Genomic DNA, 26,126 nt, shown 5'->3' with positions numbered 1-26,126 from the left:
CCCTCCCGGGCGGCATGCCAACACAGCCTGACCATTGCTCTGGAGACTCTCCAGAGGTTCGGGTGGATCATCAATTTCCCAAAGTCAAAATTGACACCGACCCAATCACTGACTTACCTCGGGATGGAGTTTCATACTCTCTCAGCAATAGTCAAGCTTCCGCTGGACAAACAGCGTTCGCTGCAGACAGGGGTGCACTCTCTTCTTCGGGCCCAGTCACACCCCTTGCGGCGCCTCATGCACTTCCTAGGGAAGATGGTGGCAGCAATGGAGGCAGTTCCCTTTGCGCAGTTTCATCTGCGTCCACTTCAATGGGACATTCTCCGCAAATGGGACAGGAGGTCGACGTTCCTAGACAGGAACGTCTCTTTCACTGGCAGCCAAAACCTCTCTTCAGTGGTGGCTTCTTCCCACTTCTTTGTCGAGGGGAAAATCCTTCCTGCCCCCATCCTGGGCTGTGGTCACGACGGACGCGAGTCTGTCAGGGTGGGGAGCAGTTTTTCTCCACCACAGGGCTCAGGGAACCTGGACTCCGACAGTCCTCCCTTCAGATCAATGTTCTGGAGATAAGGGCAGTGTATCTAGCCCTAAAGGCGTTCCATCGGTGGCTGGAGGGCAGGCAGATCCGCATACAGTCGGACAACGCCACGGCGGTCGCGTACATCAACCACCAGGGCGGCACACGCAGTCGTCAAGCCTTCCAAGAAGTTCGGCGGATTCTGCTGTGGGCGGAGGCCACAGCCTCCACCATCTCCGCAGTTCACATCCCGGGCGTAGAAAACTGGGAAGCAGACTTTCTCAGTCGCCAGGGCATGGACGCAGGGGAATGGTCTCTTCACCCGGACGTGTTTCAAGAGATCTGCTGCCGCTGGGGAACGACGGACGTCGACCTCATGGCGTCTCGGCACAACAACAAAGTCCCGGCATTCATGGCACGGTCTCAAGATCACAGAGCTCTGGCGGCGGACGCATTAGTTCAGGATTGGTCGCAGTTTCGACTGCCTTATGTATTTCCTCCTCTGGCACTGCTGCCCAGAGTGTTACGCAAGATCAGGTCCGACTGCCGCCGCGCCATCCTCGTCGCTCCAGACTGGCCGAGGAGGTTGTGGTACCCGGATCTGTGGCACCTCACGGTGGGTCAACCGTGGGCACTCCCAGACCGACCAGACTTGCTGTCTCAAGGGCCATTTTTCCATCTGAATTCTGCGGCCCTCAACCTGACTGTGTGGCCATTGAGTCCTGGCTCCTAGCGTCCTCAGGGTTATCTCAAGATGTCATTGCCACTATGAGACAGGCCAGGAAACCAACGTCCGCCAAGATCTATCACAGGACTTGGAGGATCTTCTTATCCTGGTGCTCTGATCAGGGTTTTACCCCCTGGCCGTTTGCCTTGCCCACTTTTCTTTCTTTCCTTCAATCCGGAATGGACAAGGGTTTGTCTCTCGGCTCTCTCAAGGGACAAGTATCGGCGCTTTCCGTGTTTTTTCAAAAGCGTCTAGCCAGGCTTCCGCAGGTCCGCACGTTCCTGCAGGGAGTTTGCCACATAGTCCCACCTTACAAGAGGCCGCTGGAACCATGGGATCTTAACAGAGTGCTAAAGGCTCTTCAGAAACCACCCTTCGAGCCACTGCGGGATGTCTCTCTATCACGTCTTTCGCAGAAGGTGGTTTTTCTAGTGGCAGTTACATCGCTCCGTAGAGTGTCGGAGTTGGCAGCGCTGTCATGCAAAGCCCCCTTCCTGGTTTTTCACCAGGATAAGGTGGTTCTGCGTCCGGTCCCGGAATTTCTCCCTAAGGTGGTGTCCCCTTTTCATCTCAATCAGGATATCTCCTTACCTTCATTTTGCCCTCATCCAGTTCACCAATGTGAAAAGGATTTGCACTTGTTAAATCTAGTGAGAGCACTCCGGCTCTACATTTCTCGCATGGCGCCCCTGCGCCGTTCTGATGCGCTCTTTGTCCTTGTCGCTGGCCAGCGTAAGGGGTCGCAGGCTTCCAAGTCAACCTTGGCTCGGTGGATCAAGGAACCGATTCTTGAAGCCTACCGTTCTTCTGGGCTTCCGATTCCTTCAGGGCTGAAAGCCCATTCTACCAGAGCCGTGGGTGCATCCTGGGCATTGCGGCACCAGGCTACGGCTCAGCAGGTGTGTCAGGCGGCTACCTGGTCGAGTCTGCACACTTTCACTAAACACTATCAGGTGCATGCCTATGCTTCGGCAGATGCCAGCCTAGGTAGGCGAGTCCTTCAGGCGGCGGTTGCCCACCTGTAAGAGGGGGCCGTTTTTTCGGCTCTTTTTATCGAGGTATTCTTTTACCCACCCAGGGACTGCTTTTGGACGTCCCAATTGTCTGGGTCTCCCAATGGAGTGACAAAGAAGGGAATTTTGTTTACTTACCGTAAATTCCTTTTCTTCTAGCTCCTATTGGGAGACCCAGCACCCGCCCCTGTTCCCTTCGGGCTGTTGTTCTTTTGTGTACACATGTTGTTCATGTTGAATTGTTCTTTTGGTTCATGGTTTAGTTCTCCGAACATCCTTCGGATTGAATTTGCCTTAGACCAATTTATAAGTTTCCTCCTTCCTGCTTTTGCACCAAAACTGAGGAGCCCGTGATATACGGGAGGTTGTATAGGCAGAGGGGGAGGGGTTACACTTTTTAAAGTGTAATACTTTGTGTGGCCTCCGGAGGCAGAAGCTATACACCCAATTGTCTGAGTCTCCCAATAGGAGCTAGAAGAAAAGGAATTTACGGTAAGTAAACAAAATTCCCTTCTTTTTTACTTTTTTTTTTTTGCTCAAAAACGCAGTTAAAAAAAAAAATGTTGTGTGCGGACAGCAAAAATGAAGTCATAGACTTTGCTGGGGAAGCAAAGTCATGCAGTTTTAAGCCCAAAAAACGCTCAGTGCGCACATTGCCTAAAGCTACCAAACATCTGTCTTTACTTTGTAGGTTATTGCAAGCCTATTACAAACTATGGAAGATCAGGCTAATCCTCGAGTCCAGGCCCACGCTGCTGCTGCTCTTATTAATTTCACTGAAGATTGCCCCAAATCTCTTCTAGTACCTTATCTGGATAATTTGGTTAAGCATTTACATTCAATTATGGTGGTCAAACTACAGGAGGTAAATTTTTATTTTTTATTTTTTTTTTATTTTTATTTTTTTTACTTTTTTATATAGATTTAATCTTTTTTTTTTTTTTTTCTTAGTTAATCCAAAAAGGAACAAAGCTGGTCTTGGAGCAGGTGGTGACTTCAATAGCCTCTGTTGCGGACACTGCTGAAGAGAAATTTGTACCTTATTACAATTTGTTCATGCCTTCGCTGAAACACATAGTGGAAAATGCGGTGCAAAAAGAGCTGCGCTTGCTCAGAGGGAAAACTATTGAGTGTATAAGTCTTATTGGCCTAGCTGTTGGCAAAGAGAAGGTAAGAGATTCACGTTTGTGCATGTGCAGCATGTTTCCATTGTCCGGATCAGTTACGTGGGGTTGTAATGTGCTGGACAGCAAACACAATTTACATGGTGTCATTTGCTTTCTTTCAGTTTATGCAAGATGCATCCGATGTGATGCACTTGTTGCTAAAGACGCAGACGGATTTCAGTGAGTTGGAAGATGATGATCCTCAGGTGTGTATTACATGTTTCAGAAAACCAATTTCCTTTACACACATTCAGATGACCATGGTCTTGATTACTTAGTCAAGCTTAGAAATTAGGAAAAAAGCCAGCAAAACCGTAAAGAACATTTTTCTGACATTTGTGTATCAGGATAAAGGGCCCATTCATTTACATCCCAGTAGCGGACCTTAAAAGATAACATCCTTGTGCACAAATAAAATAAGATTTTATTTCTCATACCTGGGTGAGCTGGACATTTTCTCTTCTATTGTGGTCAATGGCAACCTGTCAGCAGAGTTTTGTACCCCAAACTAATATCCGTTAACTCGCTTTAATGCAGAATAAATAATTTCCTTTATTTTAGCAACCTGTGTTTCCATTTCAGAGAAATCTCTGGTCCAATTTTTATGCTAATGAGCCACAAGTCAGGGGACTTTGCCCTGCACTTACAGCTCGCCAGCTTCTCTCCCCACTGCCACTGGGCTCCCATCAATGACTGACATGACTCTTCTCCGGACCTGCTACTCTGCCCAAGATCGTATGTAAACTCGGTCATTCCTCGGGCAACGCATGCATCGCTCTTTGGAATGTAGCGCTCCCGTAAGATCTCGAGCTGGTGGATGCATGTCACTGAGGTGTAGTGTAATATGTCAGTCAGTAAAGGGAGGATGGTGGCAGAGGGCAGGGAAAGCTGTGATTGCAGAGCCATTCCCACTGTACTTGAGACATAAAAACTGATAGCAACTTAACATACATGATGTTAGTTTAAGGTACAAAAATTTGCTGACATATTCCCCTTAGGCATCCACATGCACCCAGGTGAGCAGAAGTTGCGGACATGGAAAACTGTCTTTTTCTCCATTTACAGTGGGTACGGGAAGTATTCAGACCCCTTTAAATTTTTCATTTTCATTGCAGCCATTGGTGAATTCAAAAAAGTTCATTACTTTATCGTTCCTATGGGAGACCCAGACATTGGGTGTATAGCTTCTGCCTCCGGAGGACACACAAAGTACTACACTAAAAAGTGTAGCTCCTCCCTCTTGAGCATACACACCCCCTGGATAACCAGATCTAGCCAGTTCATTGCTTTGTGTTCAGGAGGCATACATCCACACATGCATTTTCATCTGATTTTTGATTTTTGGAAAGAGTTTGAAGAAAAGCGGGTCCAAGTCTGGACCCCCGGCATGTCCCTTCTCACCCCACTGTGTCGGCGGTGCTGTTAAGGTTGATTCCAAGGCTGGAGCCTTACATGCCGTGCTCCTTCACCATCCCTCCTGGGCTCTGGCTTGAAGTGGGAGCCAGCACGGTTCTCCATGCTTGGCAGGAGACCGGTCTCCATCCGCAGCCCTTCAGGATCCTGCTGGACGGAGCACTCATCCCCAGGGACATGGCCCTGCGTCTCAGCAAGCTAAGTACCTGAGACGTTTATGTTCTGGGGGTCCCTGTACTTTTATTATGTGGGGAGAGTGTGCTGAGTGTTCTTTGTGACATTTCCGGCGGGTTCTCTGGCTGTCGCCTGAGAACCGCGCCGATGGTGCCTGCGCGCCGGCCGCACCGCTCAAATTTAGGCCCCGGCTTTCACTGCCCTCGCATGTCATTCATGCAGAGGGACAGTGTGGCTCCGCCCAGCGGCCGTTCTGCACAGGGGAGAGACACTCCTCACTGAGTACATGTCTCCTCCCCTGTAAGTCTCTTTGGCCCTCCAGATCCCGCTCTCAGGGTTGGCCCCGCCCCCTCTCCTCGCTCCGGCGCAATTTTATCAGCGTTTTCTTTGCAATCGGCACTGGCTGCAGCATCCCTGCTGAGGTGCTTGAGGGTCCGGGCTTTGAGATCTGGAGGGCACACAACACCGCTCCAGCGGTCTGGTAAGCCACAACCTCTGGTTGTGGGTCTCCGTATATACTCTCTGGGGGTCAATCTGGCAAGAGCCCCCACTTCAGCAGCATGTCTCACACGAGGAGCAAGGCTCCAAAGCTGTATTCAGTATGCGCTGCATGTAAGCTCCTACTGCCTGAACCGAGCACATATCCACATTGTGATGCCTGCTCTGCCCTGACAATGCCTCAGCCTGGAATCGCCCCCCCAGTGGTCTCTCCGGCTGCTCCGGCTCCTGTGGCTGAACCCCCAGCTTGGGTAGAATCCTTCTCTAGGTCAATCTCCCAGTCTTTTGCCGACTCCATGGGACAGCTGTCCCGGACTTTGCTGAACATGCATCAGCCCCCTTCACAGGGTGCCTCTGCTGCTAGGGCTCTCTCAGCGGAGCTCACAGAGGATTCATCATCTGGTCCCAGACCCCGTCCTCCTAAAAGGAGACGCAGGGTCCCCTCTCCTTCCTCGTCCCGCGGCTCTGATTCACGAGCTGACTCGCAGGACGAGGAGGATGCCTTTACTGGGGGGGTCGGACGCTACCTCCATGTGCCCCATTGATCTGTCCGAAAGTGACTCAGATGTTAGTGATTTGATTGCGTCCATTAATTCTGTACTGGACCTCAATCCGCCAGTATCAGAGGAGCAACCCTCTCTGGCAGAAAAGCACCAGTTTACCTTGCCTAAGAGGACAAGGAGTGTGTTCTTTAACCACTCCAGTTTTCAGGCCACTGTGACCAAGCCTAGGGCCTGTCCTGACAAACGCTTCCCAAAGCGTGGTTCTGATGACCGTTTTCCCTTTCCACCTGAGGTGGTCAAGGAGTGGGCTCATTCACCAAAGGTAGACCCTCCGGTGTCTAGACTCTCAGCCCGGACCGTTGTATCAGTGGCTGATGGCACCTCTCTTTAAAGATTCCACTGACCGCCAGGTTGACCTTCTGGCCAAATCTGTATATGAGGCGGCAGGGGCCTCGTTCTCCCCATCTTTTGCAGCAGTGTGGGCTCTCAAAGCCATCTCTGCTTCTCTAGAGGAGATGCATTCCCTCGCCAGGGAATCTATGCCCGAAATGGTTACCTTCCCAAGCTTCAGCTTTTTCATCCTATGCCATGTCTGCCATGCTGGAGGCTTCTCACTGCACTGCGGTGGCTTCGGCTAATTCCCTCGCTATCCGCAGGATCTTGTGGCTTCGAGAGTGGAAGGCAGATGCTTCTTCAAAGAAGTACCTTGCTGCGCTCCCTTTTGCTGGATCCAGGCTATTCGGTGAACAACTGGATGACATTATTAAGGAAGCTACTGGCGGGAAGAGTACTTCCATGCCACAAACTAAAACCAGGAAACCTGCCCAGGGTAGGAACCAGTCGAGGTTTCGTTCCTTTCGATCCTCCAACTGGTCATCCTCTAAGCCCTCGGCCTCGTCCACTAACTCAGCCAAGGACCAAAAATCCAACTGGCGCACAAAGGCGCGTCCACAGAAGACCGCAGGAGCTGCTGCCACTAAGGCAGCCTCCTCTTGACTATCTGGCCGCGCCAGCAACGTCCTTAGTCGGTGGCAGGCTCTCCCACTTTGGCGACGTGTGGTTTCAACACGTCTCCGATCAGTGGGTGCGGGATATCATCTCCCACGGCTACAGGATAGAATTCTCTTCCAGCCCGCCAAACAGATTTTTTCTGTCAACTCCCCCCCTGCTCCAAGGCCGCCGTCTTCTCTCAGGCCGTGGCATCCTTGCAGGCCAACGGAGTAATTGTACCGGTTCCCGCCCGGGAACGGTTCAGAGGTTTCTACTCAAATCTCTTCCTAGTCCCCAAAAAGGACGGTTCCTTCCGGCCCATCTTGGATCTCAAGCTTCTCAACAAGCATGTTCAGGTGCGGCATTTTCGCATGGAGTCTCTGCGATCAGTCATTGCCTCAATGACCCAAGGAGATTTCCTGGCATCCATCGACATCAGAGATGCCTATCTGCATGTGCCAATTGCAGTTTCACACCAGCGTTGGCTACGTTTTGCAATCGGAGAGGAACATTTCCAATTCGTGGCTCTCCCCTTCGGGTTAGCCACGGCCCCTCGAGTATTCACCAAGGTCATGGCAGCAGTGGTACAGTTCTGCACCTCCAGGGGTTGGCAGTTACTCCTTACCTGGACGACCTTCTAGTCAAGGCTTCATCCAGCGCAGACTGTCAGCGGAGTGTCTCGCTCACTCTCGCCACTCTAGCCCAATTCGGGTGGCTTGTCAATCTGCCCAAAACCACTCTGACCCAGAGGCTCACGTACCTAGGGATGCAGTTCGAGACTCTACCGGCACTTGTGAAGCTGCCCTTAGTCAAGCAGCAGTCCCTCCATCTGGCGGTGCGCTCTCTGCTGAGGCCCCGCCGTCATTCCATCAGGCACCTAATGCAGGTGCTGTTTTTACCCCCCCCAGTCCGTAACGCGTAAAGTTTGCCTATGCGCCCACTGTAAATATGTTCCCTACTTCGGGTCTCTGATGATCTTTTAAATTTTTGAAATAAAGGATGTTTTTTTACTTTTAACCACGAGGATTTGTGCTGGATCCCTCCTTCCTTCGTTCTATTTTCCCATTACCTTGGCTGGCCTGGACCTTCCAGCGGATCCGTGCACCCAGGAGATCACAGCAGTGGAGTCGGCAGGTGAGCTGAAATATCTTTATTTCACACCTAATGCAGGTGCTGGGTCAGATGGTGGCATCAATGGAGGCTGTTCCCTTTGCCCAGTTCCATCTGCGTCCTCTGCAGCTGGACATTCTCCGCTGTTGGGACAAGCAGACTTCCTCCTTGCACAGGCTAGTGGCTTTGTCGCCACAGACCAGGAGCTCCCTTCAGTGGTGGCTTCGGCCCCTCCCTCTGTCTCAGGGGCGCTCTTTCCTGGCCCCATCCTGGGTGATCCTCACCACGGATGAGAGTCTATCCGGCTGGGGAGCGGTATGTCTCCACCACCGAGCGCAGGGCACTTGGACTCAGTCCGAGTCAGCCCTCTCGATCAATGTGCTGGAAACCAGAGCTGTGCTTCTAGCTCTCCTAGCCTTTCACCACCTGTTGGCGGGCAAGCACATCCGAGTCCAGTCAGACAACGCGACAGCGGTTGCCTACATCAATCACCAAGGCGGGACACGCAGCCGCCTGGCAATGTTGGAGGTACAACGCATCCTTCAATGGACGGAGGACTCCAAGTCCACCATATCCGCAGTCCACATCCCAGGCGTGGAAAACTGGGAAGCAGATTATCTCAGCCGTCAAACCGTGGACAGTGGCGAGTGGTCCCTGCATCCGGCAGTGTTTCAGCAAGTGGGGCACTCCGGAAGTGGATCTAATGGCATCCCGGCACAACAACAAGGTTCCGGTTTACGTGGCTCGCTCCCACGATCCTCAGGCCTTTGCAGCGGACGCTCTGGTTCAAGATTGGTCCCAGTTTCGTCTGTCCTACGTGTTTCCCCCTCTAGCTCTCTTGCCCAGAGTTCTGCGCAAGATCAGAATGGAGGGCCGTCGGGTCATACTCATTGCTTCGGACTGGCCCAGGCGAGCTTGGTACCCAGACCTGCTCCATCTGTCCGTAGAGGTGCCGTGGCATCTTCTGGACCGTCCAGACCTTCTCTCACAAGGTCCATTTTTCCGCCAGAATTCTGCGGCTCTCAGATTGACGGCGTGGCTCTTGAGTCCTGGATCTTGACGGCTTCTGGTATCCCCCCTGAGGTCATCTCCACTATGACTCTGGCTCGGAAGTCTTCCTCGGCCAAAATCTATCACAGGACCTTGGGAATTTTCCTGTCCTGGTGTCGCTCTTCCGGTTATGCTCCTTGGCCTTTTTCCTTGCCGACCCTTCTGTCCTTTCTACAGTCCGGTCTGCAGCTAGGACTATCCCTCAATTCCCTCAAGGGACAAGTCTCGGCTCTGTCAGTGCTGTTCCAGCGGCGTATCGCCCGGCTGGCTCAGGTCCGCACCTTCATGCAGGGCGCGTCTCACATCATTCCGCCTTACCGGCGGCCCTTGGATCCCTGGGACCTCAATTTGGTCCTCACGGCCTTGCAGAAACCCCCCTTTGAGTCTCTTAGGGAGGTTTCTTTGTTTCGTCTTTCACAGAAAGTGGTCTTTCTAGTGGCCATAACTTCCCTCAGGAGAGTCTCTGATTTGGCTGCGCTCTCTTCGGAGTCACCTTTTTTGGTTTTTCATCAAGACAAGGTGGTTCTCCGTCCAACTCCGGACTTTCTCCCTAAGGTGGTTTCTCCTTTCCACCTTAACCAGGACATTTCCCTGCCTTCCTTTTGTCCGGCTCCTGTTCATCGCTTTGAAAAAGTGTTGCATACTCTGGATCTGGTGCGGGCGCTCCGGATCTAGGTGTCTCGCACCGCTGTTCTTAGGCGGTGCACCTCTCTTTTTGTGCTAACCACAGGTCGGCGTAAGGGCCTCTCTGCTTCTAAGCCGACTTTAGCTCGTTGGGTTACGTCGGCCATTTCCGATGCCTACCAGTGTACTCGGGTGCCTCCCCCGCCGGGGATCAAGGCACATTCGACCAGAGCTGTCGGTGCCTCTTGGGCTTTCAGGCACCAGGCTACGGCTCAGCAAGTCTGTCAGGCTGCCACTTGGACTAGCCTGCATACCTTTTCAAAGCACTACCAAGTGCATGCTCATGCTTCGGCAGATGCGAGCTTGGGCAGACGCATCCTTCAGGCGGCTGTCGCCCATTTGTGATGTTAGGCTCTGCCTACTTCTCAGTTTTTCTGTATATTCCCACCCATGGACTGCTTTGAGACGTCCCAATGTCTGGGTCTCCCATAGGAACGATAAAGAAAAAGAGAATTTTGTTTACTTACCGTAAATTCTTTTTCTTATAGTTCCGTATTGGGAGACCCAGCACCCTCCCTGTTGCCTGTTGGCAGTTTCTTGTTCCGCGTGTTATCACCGGCTGTTGTCGTGGACAGAGTCTCCGGTTGTTCCGGTTCTTGCTCTGTCTTTACTTGTGGGTGGCTATTCTCCTTCAGCTTTTGCACTAAACTGGCTAGATCTGGTTATCTAGGGGGTGTATATGCTCAGAGGGAGGAGCTACAATTTTTAGTGTAGTACTTTGTGTGTCCTCCGGAGGCAGAAGCTATACACCCAATGTCTGGGTCTCCTAATACGGAACTATAAGAAAAAGAATGTACGGTAAGTAAACAAAATTCTTTTTCTTTTTTTTCCCTCATTAATGTACACTGCACCCCATTTTGACAGAAAACAGAAATGTAAAAAATTTAGCAAATTTATTAAACAAGAAAAACGGAAATATCACATGGTCATAAGTACTTAGACCCTTTGCTCAGACACTCATATTTAAGTCCCATGCTGTCCATTTTCTTGTGATCCTTCTTGAGATGGTTCACCTGTGTTTAATTAAACTGATAGGACTTGGTTTGGAAAGGCACACACCTGTCTATATAAGGCTACTTTCACACATCCGGTTTTTGCTCTGCGTCACATTACAGCGCTCTGCAGAAAAAACGAAACCGTTTTTTTTGCCGCCAGTTGCGGGTTTTTTTGCATAGACTTACATTAGTGCCGTATTGTGCCGCGTGGGCTTGCGTTCGGTCCGGTTTTTGCCGCATGCGGCAGATTTAGCCGATGCCGCGGCCGGATGGAATGTTGCCTGCAACGTTTTTTGCTCCGGCAAAAAAACCGCATCCGGCCGCTGCGGCGCATTTTTCAATGCATGCCTATGGACGCCGGATGCGATGCGGAAAAAACACATCCGGCCGCCGCATGCGGTTTCTTCCACTGCGCATGCTCAGTAGCGTGCCGCAACCGGAAAAAAACAGACCTGCAGCATGTAAAAACTTATGCAAAGGATGCGGTGTTTTCGCCGCATCCGTTGCATAGGTTTCACAGCCGGATTGAGCCGCACACCTCAAACCGGATGCGTGAAAGTAGCCTAAGACCTCATAGTGCATCAGACCAAATGAGAATCAGGAGGTCAAAGGAACTGCCCAAGGAGCTCAGATAGAATTGTGGCAAGGTACAAATCTGGCCATGGTTACAAAAGAATTTCTGCAGTACTCAAGGTTCCTAAGAGCACAGTGGCCTCCATAATCCTTCAATCGAAGAAGTTTGGGACCACCAGAACTCTTCCTAGACCTGGCCGCCCAACCAAACTGTGCAATCGTGGGATAAGAGCCTTGGTGAGAGAGGTAAAGAAGAACCCCAAGATCACTGTGGCAGAGCTCCAGAGATGCAGTAGGGAGATGGGAGAAAGTTCCACAAAGTCAACTATCATTGCAGCCCTCCACCAGTTGGGCCTTTATGGCAGAGTGACCCGATGGAAGCCTCTCCTCAGTGCAAAACATATGAAAGCTTGCATACAGTTTGCAAAAAAAAAAAACACATGAAGGACTCCCAAACTATGAGAAATGAGTAAAAAGCTGTGGAGAAAAAGCGCAATAGGGTTTTACCCCAATAACACACGGGGTAGAGACAGGGAGCAGTAATACTCACCAAGTGAAGTTGTGAAAGTCACTACTATGCAGGCATGGAAAGTTTTGATCAAGGCAGCAGCAACCCAGACGGCAGATAACAGAGAACAATAGAGGAAAATAGGGTTTATTTGAGCCGCGCCAATGATCACTTCTCAGGTATTCAGATTAATGGATCTTTATTTTGCACAGGTCTACGCGTTTCTGGAGTCTCAGCTCCCTTCCTCAGGACCATCAGGCATAAGAACACATCAAATCCACCATAATGGAGACTAACACAGTATAAATACATTTGATGACATCACAGGACCGCCCCTGACAAAAAAAAAAAAAAAAAGGCGGGAAAGGGTGCATTGCAGTGAAGCATGATGCAATACAAGTAACTTCATGAAGGATGTGAAAAATAAAATCAATTATAGTGGCGATAACACATATCTCAGATCGTGAAATAATGAAATTACTCAAAACATAAAAACACCAAAAATAATAGATCTATGTGTGATCATGATTATCTCTCAAAAAATATACATATGTATGTGCAGGGAGCACATGAAATGAGCCTAGAACTCACTTAGACATGTCAGTGCTGGAAAACCCGGGAATATAGGATAGATCAGTGAGAGCATGAGACCACGCAGCCAACAAGGCAATTACTGTTGCTGGGTGATGGAAGAAAAGAAACAGTCAAAATGCCCTGAATCCGTGAAAAAAATATATAAGAGAAAAAAATCCATAGCCTAGGTTCCAGATGGAAAAAAGTCCAAGGATCAAGGAACCGCTTAGGAACATGATGTAGTGAGTGAGTTCAAGAAAGTTCAGGAGTGTGGAAAAAAAAAAAAAAAATATAAAAAAATATATATATATTGTGTGCTCGAGGCAATTATTGCTAATACAAAAAAAAAAAAACAGATATGAATCTGTGTCTCAAAAAAAACTTATTGATATGATGCATGATGATAGTAAAAGCATAAAATAGACCTGGCATAAAACATAGCTTTTTTTTTTTTTTTTTTTATTAGCAATAATTGCCTCGAGCACACAATATATATATATTTTTTTATATTTTTTTTTTTTCCCACACTCCTGAACTTTCTTGAACTCACTCACTACATCATGTTCCTAAGCGGTTCCTTGATCCTTGGACTTTTTTCCATCTGGAACCTAGGCTATGGATTTTTTTCTCTTATATATTTTTTTCACGGATTCATTGCATTTTGACTGTTTCTTTTCTTCCATCACCCAGCAACAGTAATTGCCTTGTTGGCTGCGTGGTCTCATGCTCTCACTGATCTATCCTATATTCCCGGGTTTTCCAGCACTGACATGTCTAAGTGAGTTCTAGGCTCATTTCATGTCCTCCCTGCACATACATATGTATATTTTTTGAGAGATAATCATGATCACACATAGATCTATTATTTTTGGTGTTTTTATGTTTTGAGTAATTTCATTATTTCACGATCTGAGATATGTGTTATCGCCACTATAATTGATTTCTTCGGCGCTCCATTGGGAGACCCAGACGATTGGGTGTATAGCTACTGCCTCCGGAGGCCACACAAAGCACTACACTAAAAAGTGCAAGGCCCCTCCCCTTCTGCGTATACACCCCCCGTGGGATCACGGGCTGCTTCAGTTTTATGCTTTGTGCGAAGGAGGTCAGACATCCACGCATAGCTCCACTGTTTTAGTCAGCAGCAGCTGCTGACTATGTCGGATGGAAGAAAAGAGGGCCCATACTAGGGCCCCCAGCATGCTCCCTTCTCACCCCACTTTTGTCGGGTGTTTGTTAAGGTTGAGGTACCCATTGCGGGTACGGAGGCTGGAGCCCACATGCTGTTTTCCTTCCCCATCCCCCTGAAGGGCTCTGGTGAAGTGGGATCTTACCGGCCTCCAGGCTCTGAGGCCGGGCTCCATCCACAGACCCGGAGATCCTGCTGGAATGGAGCGGAGTATCGTCAGGGACAGGCCCTGCAACGTTAAGGTACTCTGTGTCCCCGTACAATCTATGCACAGACACACTCCAGCGTTGCTGGGTGTGTTAGTGCGCCGGGGACAGTAGCGCTGCGCGCTTGGGCTTTACTCACTGCAGCTTAGCTGAGTGAGTTTATGTGTCGGGAACTACCGCGCCAGCCGCTGCTGGAGCTGCGGCGCGGCTGAGACTTGTGGTGCGCCGGGGACTTTCGCGCTGCCGCGCTTTTACGACGGCAGCGCTTATAAATCTAGTCCCCGGCTTCTGCGGCCTAGTTACGTTTCGTTCCCGCCCCCAGCCCTGTCAGTCAGGGAAGGGGCGAGACGCTGTACAATGATCAGCGCCGAGGGCTGGAGTCTTATTTACATACTCCAGCCCTCTCACTGGGCACAGGGGGACGCCAGTTTCCCGCTCTTGTCTGGGGCACGCCCACGGCCCGCCCCTCTTCACAGGACGCCGGCAGCCATTCCTGCAGGCAATCTAAGCTGGAGAACGGACACAGGCTCTGGGAGACCCAGCAAAGGGATTCTGGCGACCACTTACCCGCTTATGCGGGCGGTAGGCAGCACCTTGGTGCTGACCCCACTATTGCCACAGTGTTTTTTTGTGTACTTTATTCTTGTGCTTATATTTGCAAGACCATACACAGACACACGCCAGCATTGCTGGGCGTGTTAGTGCGCCGAGGACAACAGCGCTGCGCGCTTGGACTATACTCACTGCAGCTTAGCTGAGTGAGTTTATCTGTGGGAAACTGCCGCGCTGGAGGCTGCGGCGCGGCTGAGACTTGTGGCTGTACGGTCGCTTCTTGGCGGTATAACCCTAGATAGCTCTGAGGAGACAACAGCATGTCGTCAGCATAGAGCAAGGGGGCCAAGGCAACCGCACGTGAGGCTGTTTTACCGACAGGTTCCACTAACCCCTAATGGGTAGAGTCTCTGCTAGTGGTGGCCCAGAGAGGGCCACCTGTGAAACTGTCCAGAGGACAGAGTTTGCAGTTTTTTTTTGCTGATAGAATGTCTTGGACTATGAACAAAATGCTTGCAACTTTGCAGTCCAAGGCGGTGACTCAGACCAAGGGCATTGTTGAATCAAGGATCCCCGGTCTCCCTCAGTTGGAACTAATCCGTGCTCCAAGGGGGTCCCATACATCCCAGACTGAAGGCTCTGACACGGACGACAGTCCCAGACAGCCTAAGCGAGCTCGCTGGGAGAGACCCTCGACTTCACACACTGGTCAGGGTCTCAGCGAGAGGTTCTCTGTATGATGAGGTAGCTGGTCAGGTTTCTGATCCTGAGACCGCTTTCATTCTGGATGCTCCTAATGGGACGCCATGGTGAATGATCTCATAGCGCCCATCAATACACTGGTGGATATTTCTCCCTCAGCCCCTCCAGTGGAGGAGGCAGCTTCAGCAGGAGAAATTCCATTTCAGGTATCCCAAGCGTAAATTCAGTACTTTTTGGGCCTCTCTGACTCAGAGGAGCAGTCCAGAAACGCTACGCTTATCCAGACAAGCTTTCCTCCACCGCGACATCCTCCATAGTTGCAGTGGAAGATGGGACTTCACTTAAAGATGCCATTGACAGACAGATGGACCTCTGGTTGAAATCTGTCTGTGAAGCTATCGGCGTGTCGTTTGCTCCGGCATTCGCAGCCGTATGGGCACTCCAAGCTATTTCAGCTGGTCTTGCGCAGATAGACACTGTCACACGTACATCTGTGCCGCAGGTGGCGTCCTTAACCTCGCATGCATTGCGACTTACGCTATTCATGCTGTCCTGGACTCTACGAGCCGTACGCCGGTGGCATACGCCAACTCCGTGGTTTTGCGCAGACCCTTGGGGTTAAGGGAATGGAAGGCAGCTCCTGCTTCCAAAAAGGGCTTAACCAGTTTGCCATTATCTGGTGACAGACTGTTGGCTGAGCGATTGGATGAAATCATTAAGCAGGCCAAGGGTAAGGATTCTTCCTTACACCAGCCCAGATAAAACAAAACCCAAGGAAGGACAGTCGACGTTTCGGTCCTTTCCAGGCTCGGGCTGGTCCCAATTTTCCTAGTCCAAAAGGACTCAAAAGGCTCAGAGGGGCTCAGACTCCTGGCGGGCTCAATCACGACCAAAGAAGGCAGCCGGAGGAACCGCTACCAAGGCGGTTTCTTCATGACTTTCAGCCCTCTCTCTCTCGCTCTCCGCATCCGCGGTCGGTGGCAGACTCTCCCGCTTGGCGGCATTTAGCTGCCACAGGTCAAAGACCGGTGGGTGAGACACATTTTGTCTCACGTGTACAGGATAGAGTTTTGTTCTCGTCCTCCGGCTCGATTCTTCAGAACTTCCCCACCTCTCGACCGAGCCGATGCTCTTCTGCAGGCAGAAGGAGTGATAATCCCTGTTCCTATTCAGGAACAAGATCACGGTTTTTACTCCAATGTGGTTGTGGTGCCAAAAAAGGACGGCTCTTTCGTTCCGTTCTAGACCTAAAACTGCTCAAAAAGCAGTGTAAACCAGGCGGTTCCGGATGGAATCCCTCCGCTCCGTCATTGCCTCAAGGTCTCAAGGAGATTTCCTAGCATCAAGAGACATCAGAATGCTTATCTCCACGTGCCGATTGCTCCAGAGCACCAGCGTTTGCTGCGATTCGTTATAGTAAACGAGCATCTTCAGTTCGTAGACCTGCCCTTAGGTCTGGCGACAGCCCCACGGGTTTTCACCAAGGTCATGGCTGCAGTGGTAGCAGTCCTGCACTCTCAGGGTCACTCTGTGATCCCTTACTTGGACGATCTACTTGTCAACGCACCCTCTCAAGAGGCATGCCAACGCAGCCTGAACGTTGCGCTGGAGACTCTCCAGAGTTTCGGGTGGATCATCAACTTTTCAAAGTTAAATCTGACACCGACCCAATCACTGACATATCTTGGCATAGAGTTCTATACTCTCTCAGCGATAGTGAAGCTTCCGCTGGACAAACAGCGTTCAATACAGACGGGGGTGCAGTCTCTCCTTCAAGGCCAGTCACACCCCTTAAGACGCCTCATGCACTTCCTAGCGAAGATGGTAGCAGCAATGAAGGCAGTCCCTTTCGCGCAGTTTCATCTGCGTCCACTCCAATGGGACATTCTCCGCCAAAAGCGATGGGAAGTCGACGTCCCTAGACAGTAACGTCTCCCTTTCTCAGACGGTCAAGGACTCTCTTCAGTGGTGACTTCTTCCCACCTCATTGTCAAAAGGAAGGTCCTTCCTACCCCCATCCTGGACGGTGGTCACGACAGACGTGAGTCTGTCAGGGTGGAGAATAGTCTTTCTCCACCACAGGGCTCAGGGTACGTGGACTCAGCAGGAGTCCACCCTTCAGATCAACTTTCTCTTGCCCTGCAAGCCTTCCAGCAGCGGCTGGAATGCAAACAGATCCGAGTTCAGTCGGACAACTCCACAGCGGTAGCATACATCAACCACCAAGACAGAATACGCAGTTGGCAAGACTCCCAAGAAGGCCGGCGGACTCTGATGTGGGTGGAAGACAGAGCATCCACCATATCCGCAGTTCACATCCCGGGCGTAGAAAACTGGGAAGCAGACTTCCTCAGTCGCCAGGGTATGGACGCAGGGGAATGGTCTCTGCACCCGGACGGGTTTTAGGAAATCTGGGGCCTTCGGGGGAGGCCGGACGTCGACTTAATGGCGTCTAGGCACAACACCAAGGTCACGAGTTTCATGGTGTGGTCTTACAATCAACGAGCTCTGGCGGCAGGCGCCTTAGTTCAGGATGGGTCGCAATTCCAGCGACCCTATGTGTTTCCCCCTCTGGCACTGTTGCCCAGAGTGCTACGCAAGATCAGCTCCGATTGCCGCCGCGCCATCCTCGTCGCCCCAGACTGGCAGAGGAGGTCGTGGTACCCGGATCTGTGGCATCTCACAGTCGGCCAGCCGTGGGCACTGCCAGACCGGCCAAACTTACTGTCCCAAGGGCCGTTTTCTATCTGAATCCTACGGCCCTGAACCTGACTGGGTGGCCATTGAGTCCTGGATCCTAGCGTCTTCAGGATTATCTCATGACGTCATTGCCACCATGTGACGGGCTAGGAAGCCGACGTCTGCCAAGATCTACCACTGTACGTGGAAGATATTCTTACCTTAGGGCTCTGCTCAGGGAGTGTCTCCCTAGCCATTTGGATTGCCTACTTTTCTTCCTTCCTGCAATCGGGTTGGGAAACAGGTTTGTTGCTCGGCTCCCTTAAAGGACAAGTTCCAGCGCTGTCTGTATTCTTTCAGAAGCGCCTAGCACGACTTCCTCAGGTACGCACGTCCCTGCAGGGGGTTTGTCACATTGTCCCTCCGTACTGAGGCCGTTAGACCCATGGGATCTGAACAGGGTACTAATTGCTCTCCAGAAGCCGCCCTGCGGGCCTCTGAGGGATGTTTCACTTTCTCCACTTTCACAGAAAGTGGCCTTTCTGGTAGCGGTCACGTCTCTTCGGAGAGTGTCCGAGCTAGCAGCGCGGTCATCCAAAGCTCCCTTCCTGGTGCTTCACCAAGACAAGGTAGTGCTGCGCCCGATTCCGGAGTTTCTCCCTAAGGTGGTATCCCCTTTTCATCACAATCAGGATATCTCCTTACCTTCCTTTTGTTCTTATCCATTTCATCGATATGAAATGGATTTGCATTGTTGGATCTGGTGAAGAGCACTCAGAATCTACATTTCCCGCACGACGCCCCTGCGCCGATCGGATGCACTCTTTGTCCTTGTCACTGGTCAGCGCAAGGGGTCGCAGGCTGCCAAATCCACCCTGGCTCGATGGATCAAGGAACCAATCCTTGAAGCCTACCGTTCTGCTGGGCTTCCGGTTCCATCAGGGCTGAAGGCCCATTCTACCAGAGCCGTGGGTGCGTCCTGGGCATTACGGCACCAGGCTTCGGCTCAGCAGGTGTGCCAGGCGGCTACCTGGGCGAGTCTGCACGCCTTCACCAAGCGTTATCAGGTGCATGCCTACGCTTAGGCGGATGCCAGCCTAAGTAGAAGTGTCCTGCAGGCGGCGGTTGCCTCCATGTAGGGAAGGGCTGTTTTTACAGTCCAAACTTGAGGTATTAATTTACCCACCCAGGGACTGCTTTTGGACGTCCCAATCGTCTGGGTCTCCCAATGGAGCGCCGAAGAAGAAGGGAATTTTGTTACTTACCGTAAATTCCTTTTCTTCTAGCTCCAATTAGGAGACCCAGCACCCGCCCCTGTTCCTTCGGGATTTTTGGTTGTTCGGGTACACATGTTGTTCATGTTGAATGGTTTCAGTTCTCCGATGTTCCTTCGGATTGAATTTGTTTAACCAGTTATTGGCTTTCCTCCTTCTTGCTTTTGCACTAAAACTGAAGCAGCCCGTGATCCCACGGGGGGTGTATACGCAGAAGGGGAGGGGCCTTGCACTTTTTAGTGTAGTGCTTTGTGTGGCCTCCGGAGGCAGTAGCTATACACCCAATCGTCTGGGTCTCCCAATTGGAGCTAGAAGAAAAGGAATTTACGGTAAGTAACAAAATTCCCTTTATTTTTCACATCCTTCATGAAGTTACTTGTATTGCATCATGCTTCACTGCAATGCACCCTTTCCCGCCTTTTTTTTTTTTTTTGTCAGGGGCGGTCCTGTGATGTCATCAAATGTATTTATACTGTGTTAGTCTCCATTATGGTAGATTTGATGTGTTCTTATGCCTGATGTGGTCCTGAGGAAGGGAGCTGAGACTCCAGAAACGCGTAGACCTGTGCAAAATAAAGATCCATTAATCTGAATACCTGAGAAGTGATCATTGGCGCGGCTCAAATAAACCCTATTTTCCTCTATTGTTCTCTGTAAACTATGAGAAATAACATTCTCTGGTCTGATGAGACAAAGAACGTTTTGGTGAGAATTATAAGCAGTATGTATGGAGAAAACCAGGCACTGCTCATCACCTGCCCAATGCAATACCAGCAGTGAGACATGGTGCTGGCAGAATCATGCTATGGGGGTGTTTTTCAGCTGCAGGAACAGGACGACTGGTTACAATTGAAGGAAAGATGAATGTGGCTAAGTATAGAGATATCCTGGAATAAACCTCTTCCATAGTGCTCTGGACCTCAGACTTGGCCAAAGGTTCACCTTCCAACAAGACAATGACCCTAAGCGCACAACTAAAATAACAAAGGAGTGGCTTCAGAACAACTCTGTGATCATTCTTGACTGGCCCAGCCAGAGCCCTGACCTAAACCCAATTGAGCAACTCTGGAGAGACCTGAAAATGGCTGTCCACCAACGTTCACCATCCAACCTGACGGAACTGGAGAGTATCTGCAAGGAAGAATGGCAGAGGAGCACCAAATCCAGGTGTGGAAAACTTATTGTATCATTCCCAAGAAGACTCATGGCTGTACTAGCTCAAAAGGTGCTTCTACTCAATACTGCGCAAAGGGTCTGAATACTTATGACCGTGTGATATGTCACATTTTCTTGTTTAATAAATTTGCAAAAAATACTACATTTCTGTTTTGGGTTTTTTTCTGTCAAAATGGGGTGTATAGTGTACATTAATTGAGGAAAAAAAATTACCTTTTTTGAATTTTCCAAATGGCTGCAATGAAAGAGTGAAAAATTTAAAGGGGTCTGAATACTTTCCATACCCACTGTACATCAAATACTTAAGGTTAATTTAAATGCTTTATGGATATCCGAAGTTGGAGATATGCTCAAAAAACCCCCATTATATTTAGTCTTTTGCCAGGACCCTTTTGGATTAGATATCAATTTATTTTCTCATTTGTTTAAGATTTCATATATGATTTCTGCGTGGGCTCGTATGTGCAAAATCCTTGGGAAAGAATTCCAGCAGTACCTTCCTGTGGTCATGGGACCTCTCATGAAAACTGCTTCGATTAAACCTGAAGTGGCTCTTCTTGACAGTGAGTTTTAGCTCTTTTGATATCCGTAATTTTATTCCCCATTTCGACCAATAGATTCCTTTAGCATATCATTTATCAACCAAATAATGTCATAATTGTTCCTGGTGAAATTATTTTTTTTCATACGTATACATAAGGCTTAAAATATTTTGGCGCCAAGAAAGAAAAGCAAAAACCCCAATGTAGTTACTCAATTGTTTTAGCTGGTCAAGTATTTATAGCATTGCTGAGCATTTAAGCCACAAAGGAGACTGAAGAGTACCCAGATATATAGAGGCAGATGGTTGAGGCGGCAGAGTCCAAATTCTGTCTTTTCAAATAATGCTGAAGGGCCTTGTAACTGCCATTTCTTTGTCGCTCCATTGGGAGACCCAGACAATTGGGTGTATAGCTTCTGCCTCCGGAGGCCACACAAAGTATTACACTTTAAAAAGTGTAACCCCTCCCCTCTGCCTATACACCCTCCCGTGCATCACGGGCCCATCAGTTTTATGCTTTGTGTTGAAGGAGGCACACATTCACGCAAGCTCCACATTTTAGTCAGCAGCAGCTGCTGACTTTATCGGATGGAAGAAAAGAGGGCCCCTAACAGGGCTCCCGGCATGCTCCCTTCTCACCCCACTATGGTCGGCGGTGTTGTTAAGGTTGAGGTACCCATTGCGAGTACAAAGGCTGGAGCCACATGCCGTTATCCTTCCCCATCCCTTAGAGGCTCTGGGAGAAGTGGGATCCTAACCGGTCACCATGCACTGGGACCGGGCTCCCTCCGCAGCCCCTGGGGGAATCTGACGGACAGGAGACCGGGTATCATCAGGGACAGGCCCTGCTTCTTAGAGGTACTCTGTGTCCCCTTGGGGACGGCGCATAGAGCGCCTGTGTAACAGACGCTGCAGCGGCTGCTGTGTGTTTTGTGTCGCCGGGACTACCGCGCCGACCGCGCCTGTTTGCCGGCCGCGTTACTAAATTTAGTCCCCGGCTTCTGCGGCCTAGTACCGCATACTCCCGCCCCCGGGCCTGCCAGTCAGAGGTAAGGGCGGGACGCTAGACTGGACGTCAGCGGTGAGGGCTGGAGCATACTTAGGTATCCTCCTCCCCCCTCACTGAGCACTGTGGGGCACCAGATTCCCGCACTTTATGAGGCACGCCCACGGCTCCCTCCTCCTCTGAGAACGCTGGCAGCCATTGTTATCATCACTTCTGCCGGTGGAGAACTTCAGACCGAGCTCCACAGCTCTGGGAGGCCCAGGCAGGGAATCTGGTGGACACACAACCGCTGTGGGCGGTCGGTAAGCCGCACCGGTTACCAGGTGCTGGCCCCCTTGGGTGCCGAAGTGTATATATATATCCATATATTGTATACATTTGCTCTGTTCGGCCGCATTATTTGCTTTTGGCTATATACCCTCACTGATTGCTCTAAGAGGAGACAACAGCATGTCGTCCGCAAAAAGCAAGGGTGCCAAGGCACAGGCTTATTTTGCAACCTGTACCTCTTGTGCGGCTATGTTACCTGCAGGTTCCACCTACCCTCATTGTGTGCAATGCTCGGCCCCTGTGACACTCACTCAGCCGGAGCCTCAGGCACTGGTGGGACCCTCGGCCCAGGTAGAACCACCGGCTTCCACTGTCCAGGTGGCAGGGACAGAGTTTGCAGTGTTGGCTGAGAAACTTTCTGAGTCACTTTCACAATCCATGGCTCAGTCTATGGACAGATGGTCTGCTAAGATACTAGAAGCTTTGCAGTCCAGACCGGTAACACAGGCCCCGGGCACTGTTGAATCATTGCCCCCAGGCCCCCCTCGGTCGGAGCAGCGAAGTGCTCCTGGGGTGACTCCTAGGTCCCACGGTGAGGACTCCGACACGGACCGCAGTCCCAGACCGGCTAAGCGGGCTCGCTGGGAACTTCCCTCGACTTCATCACACTGCTCAGGGTCTCAGCATGAGGACTCTCTGGAGGATGAAGCGGAGGTGGCAGATCAGGGCTCTGATCCTGACGTTGCTCTCAATCTTGATACACCTGAAGGGGACGCCATAGTAAATGACCTTATAGCGTCCATCAACCAGGTGCTAGAACTTTCTCCTCCAACTCCAAGAAGCACCGAGCATTTCCGGACAAGCGCTTTACTAAGCGCCTTAATGACACACGTTACCCCTTCCCCACTGACGTAGTTAAGGGTTGGGCTCAGTGTCCCAAGGTGGATCCTCCAGTCTCTAGACTGGCGGCTAGATCCATAGTAGCAGTGGCAGATGGTTCATCGCTCAAGGATGCCACTGACAGGCAAATAGAGCTCCTGATGAAATCCATCTATGAAGCCATAGGCGCGTCTTTTGCTCCGGCATTTGCAGCCGTATGGGCACTCCAAGCTATCTCAGCTTGTCTGTCTGAGATTAATGCAGTCACACGTGCCTCTACTCCGCAGGTTGTGTCTTTAACCTCTCAGGCGTCGGCTTTTTCGTCCTACGCCATGAACGCCGTCCTGGACTCTGCGAGCCGTACAGCGGTAGCATCCGCCAATTCAGTGGCAGTCCGCAGGGCCATGTGGCTACGCGAATGGAAGGCAGACTCTGCTTCCAAGAAGTTCTTAACCGGTTTGCCATTTTCTGGCGACCGTCTGTTTGGCGAGCAATTGGATGAAATTATTAAACAATCCAAGGGAAAGGACTCGTCCTTACCTCAGTCCAAACCAAACAGACATCAGCAACGGAAGATACAACCGAGGTTTCGGTCCTTTCGGCCCTCAGCCAGGTCTCAATTCTCCACGACCAACAGGCCACAGAAGGGCCAGAGGAACCCTGATTCATGGCGGTCTAAGTCACGTCCTAAAAAGACCGCCGGAGGAACCGCCCCCAAGGCGGCCTCCTCATGACTTTCGGCCTCCCCAAACCGCATCCTCGGTCGGTGGCAGGCTCTCCCGCTTTTGCGACGCCTGGTTGCCACATGTCCAAGACCGATGGGTGAGAGACATTCTGTCTCACGGTTACAGGATAGAGCTCAGCTCTCGTCCTCCGACTCGTTTCTTCAGAACATCTCCGCCCCCGAGCGAGCCGATGCACTTTTTCAGGTGGTGGACACTCTGAAGGAGTTGTGATCCCCGTTCCCCTTCAAGAATGTGGTCGCGGTTTTTACTCCAACTTGTTTGTGGTGCCAAAAAAGGACGGATCATTCCGTCCCGTTCTGGACCTCAAACTGCTCAACAGACACGTGAAAACCAGACTGTTCCGGATGGAATCTCTCCGCTCCGTCATCGCCTCGATGTCCCAAGGAGACTTCCTAGCATCAATCGACATCAGGGATGCTTATCTCCACTTGCCGATTGCACCAGAGCATCAGCGCTTCCTGCGTTTCGCCATCGGAGACGAACACCTTCAGTTCGTGGCACTGCCTTTCGGCCTGGCGACAGTCCCACGGGTCTTCACCAAGGTCATGGCAACAGTGGTGGCAGTCCTACACTCTCAGGGACACTCGGTGATCCCTTACTTAGACGATCTCCTAGTCAAGGCCCCCTCCCAGGTGGCATGCCAACACAGCCTGAACACTGCTCTGGAGACTCTCCAGAGGTTCGGGTGGATCATCAATTTCCCAAAGTCAAAATTGACACCGACCCAATCGCTAACTTACCTCGGGATGGAGTTTCATACTCTCTCAGCGATAGTGAAGCTACCGCTGGACAAACAGCGTTCACTACAGACAGGGGTGCAATCTCTCCTTCGAGCCCAGTCACACCCCTTAAGGCGCCTCATGCACTTCCTAGGGAAGATGGTGGCAGCAATGGAGGCAGTTCCATTTGCGCAGTTTCATCTGCGTCCACTCCAATGGGACATTCTCCGCAAATGGGACAGGAGGTCGACGTCCCTCGACAGGAACGTCTCCCTTTCTCGGGCAGCAAAAGCCTCTCTTCAGTGGTGGCTTCTTCCCACTTCTTTGTCGAAGGGAAAATCCTTCCTGCCCCCATCCTTGGCTGTGGTCACGACGAACGCGAGTCTGTCAGGGTGGGGAGCGGTCTTCCTCCACCACAGGGCTCAGGGAACCTGGACTCCGACAGAGTCATCCCTTCAGATCAATGTTCTGGAGATAAGGGCAGTGTATCTAGCCCTAAAGGCGTTCCAGCTGTGGCTGGAGGGCAGGCAGATCCGAATTCAGTCGGACAACGCCACAGCGGTGGCGTACATCAACCACCAAGGCGGCACACGCAGTCGTCAAGCCTTCCAAGAAGTTCGGCGGATTCTGCTGTGGGTGGAAGCCACAGCCTCCACCATCTCCGCAGTTCACATCCCGTGCGTAGAAAACTGGGAAGCAGACTTTCTCAGTCGCCAGGGCATGGACGCAGGGGAATGGTCTCTTCACCCGGACGTGTTTCAAGAGATCTGTTGCCGCTGGGGAACGCCGGACGTCGACCTAATGGCGTCCCGGCACAACAACAAAGTCCCGGCATTCATGGCACGGTCTCAAGATCACAGAGCTCTGGCGGCAGACGCATTAGTTCAGGATTGGTCGCAGTTTCGACTGCCTTATGTATTTCCTCCTCTGGCACTGCTGCCCAGAGTGTTACGCAAGATTAGGTCCGACTGCCGCCGCGCCATCCTCATCGCCCCAGACTGGCCGAGGAGGTCGTGGTACTTGGATCTGTGGCATCTCACGGTGGGTCAACCGTGGGCACTACCAGACCGACCAGACTTGCTGTCTCAAGGGCCATTTTTCCATCTGAATTCTGCGGCCCTCAACCTGACTGTGTGGCCATTGAGTCCTGGCTCCTAGCGTCCTCAGGGTTATCTCAGGATGTTATTGCCACCATGAGACAGGCCAGGAAACCAACGTCCGCCAAGATCTACCACAGGACGTGGAGGATCTTCTTATCCTGGTGCTCTGATCAGGGTTTTACTCCCTGGCCGTTTGCCTTACCCACTTTTCTTTCATTCCTTCAATCCGGAATGGACAAGGGGTTGTCTCTCGGCTCTCTCAAGGGACAAGTATCGGCGCTTTCCGTGTTTTTTCAAAAGCGTCTAGCCAGGCTTCCGCAGGTACGCACGTTCCTGCAGGGGGTTTGCCACATAGTCCCACCTTACAAGCGTCCGCTAGAACCCTGGGATCTTAACAGGGTGCTAACGGCTCTTCAGAAACCACCTTTCGAGCCGATGAGGGATGTCTCTCTTTCACGCCTTTCTCAGAAGGTGGTCTTCCTAGTGGCCGTCACATCACTTCGGAGAGTGTCTGAGCTAGCAGCGCTGTCATGCAAAGCCCCCTTCCTGGTGTTTCACCAGGATAAGGTGGTTCTGCGTCCGGTCCCGGAATT

At 51.1% G+C, this 26,126-nt stretch overlaps 1 protein-coding gene across 1 annotated transcript in view; it reads left to right on the top strand.

Moving 5' to 3' along the window:
• IPO5 (importin 5) overlaps positions 1 to 26,126 on the top strand; it is a 187,682-nt gene that overhangs the window by 87,559 nt on the left and 73,997 nt on the right. The window contains exons 13-16 of the mRNA XM_075336731.1: positions 2,949 to 3,122; positions 3,209 to 3,427; positions 3,546 to 3,629; positions 20,703 to 20,835. Of these exons, the coding sequence (XP_075192846.1) occupies positions 2,949 to 3,122; positions 3,209 to 3,427; positions 3,546 to 3,629; positions 20,703 to 20,835 (610 nt within the window). The remainder of the gene's footprint in view (positions 1 to 2,948; positions 3,123 to 3,208; positions 3,428 to 3,545; positions 3,630 to 20,702; positions 20,836 to 26,126) is intronic.

Source organism: Anomaloglossus baeobatrachus, chromosome 2 (genome assembly GCF_048569485.1).
Source record: "Anomaloglossus baeobatrachus isolate aAnoBae1 chromosome 2, aAnoBae1.hap1, whole genome shotgun sequence".
NCBI lineage: Eukaryota > Metazoa > Chordata > Amphibia > Anura > Aromobatidae > Anomaloglossus > Anomaloglossus baeobatrachus.
This window is presented reverse-complemented; position numbering and strand designations above follow the sequence as displayed.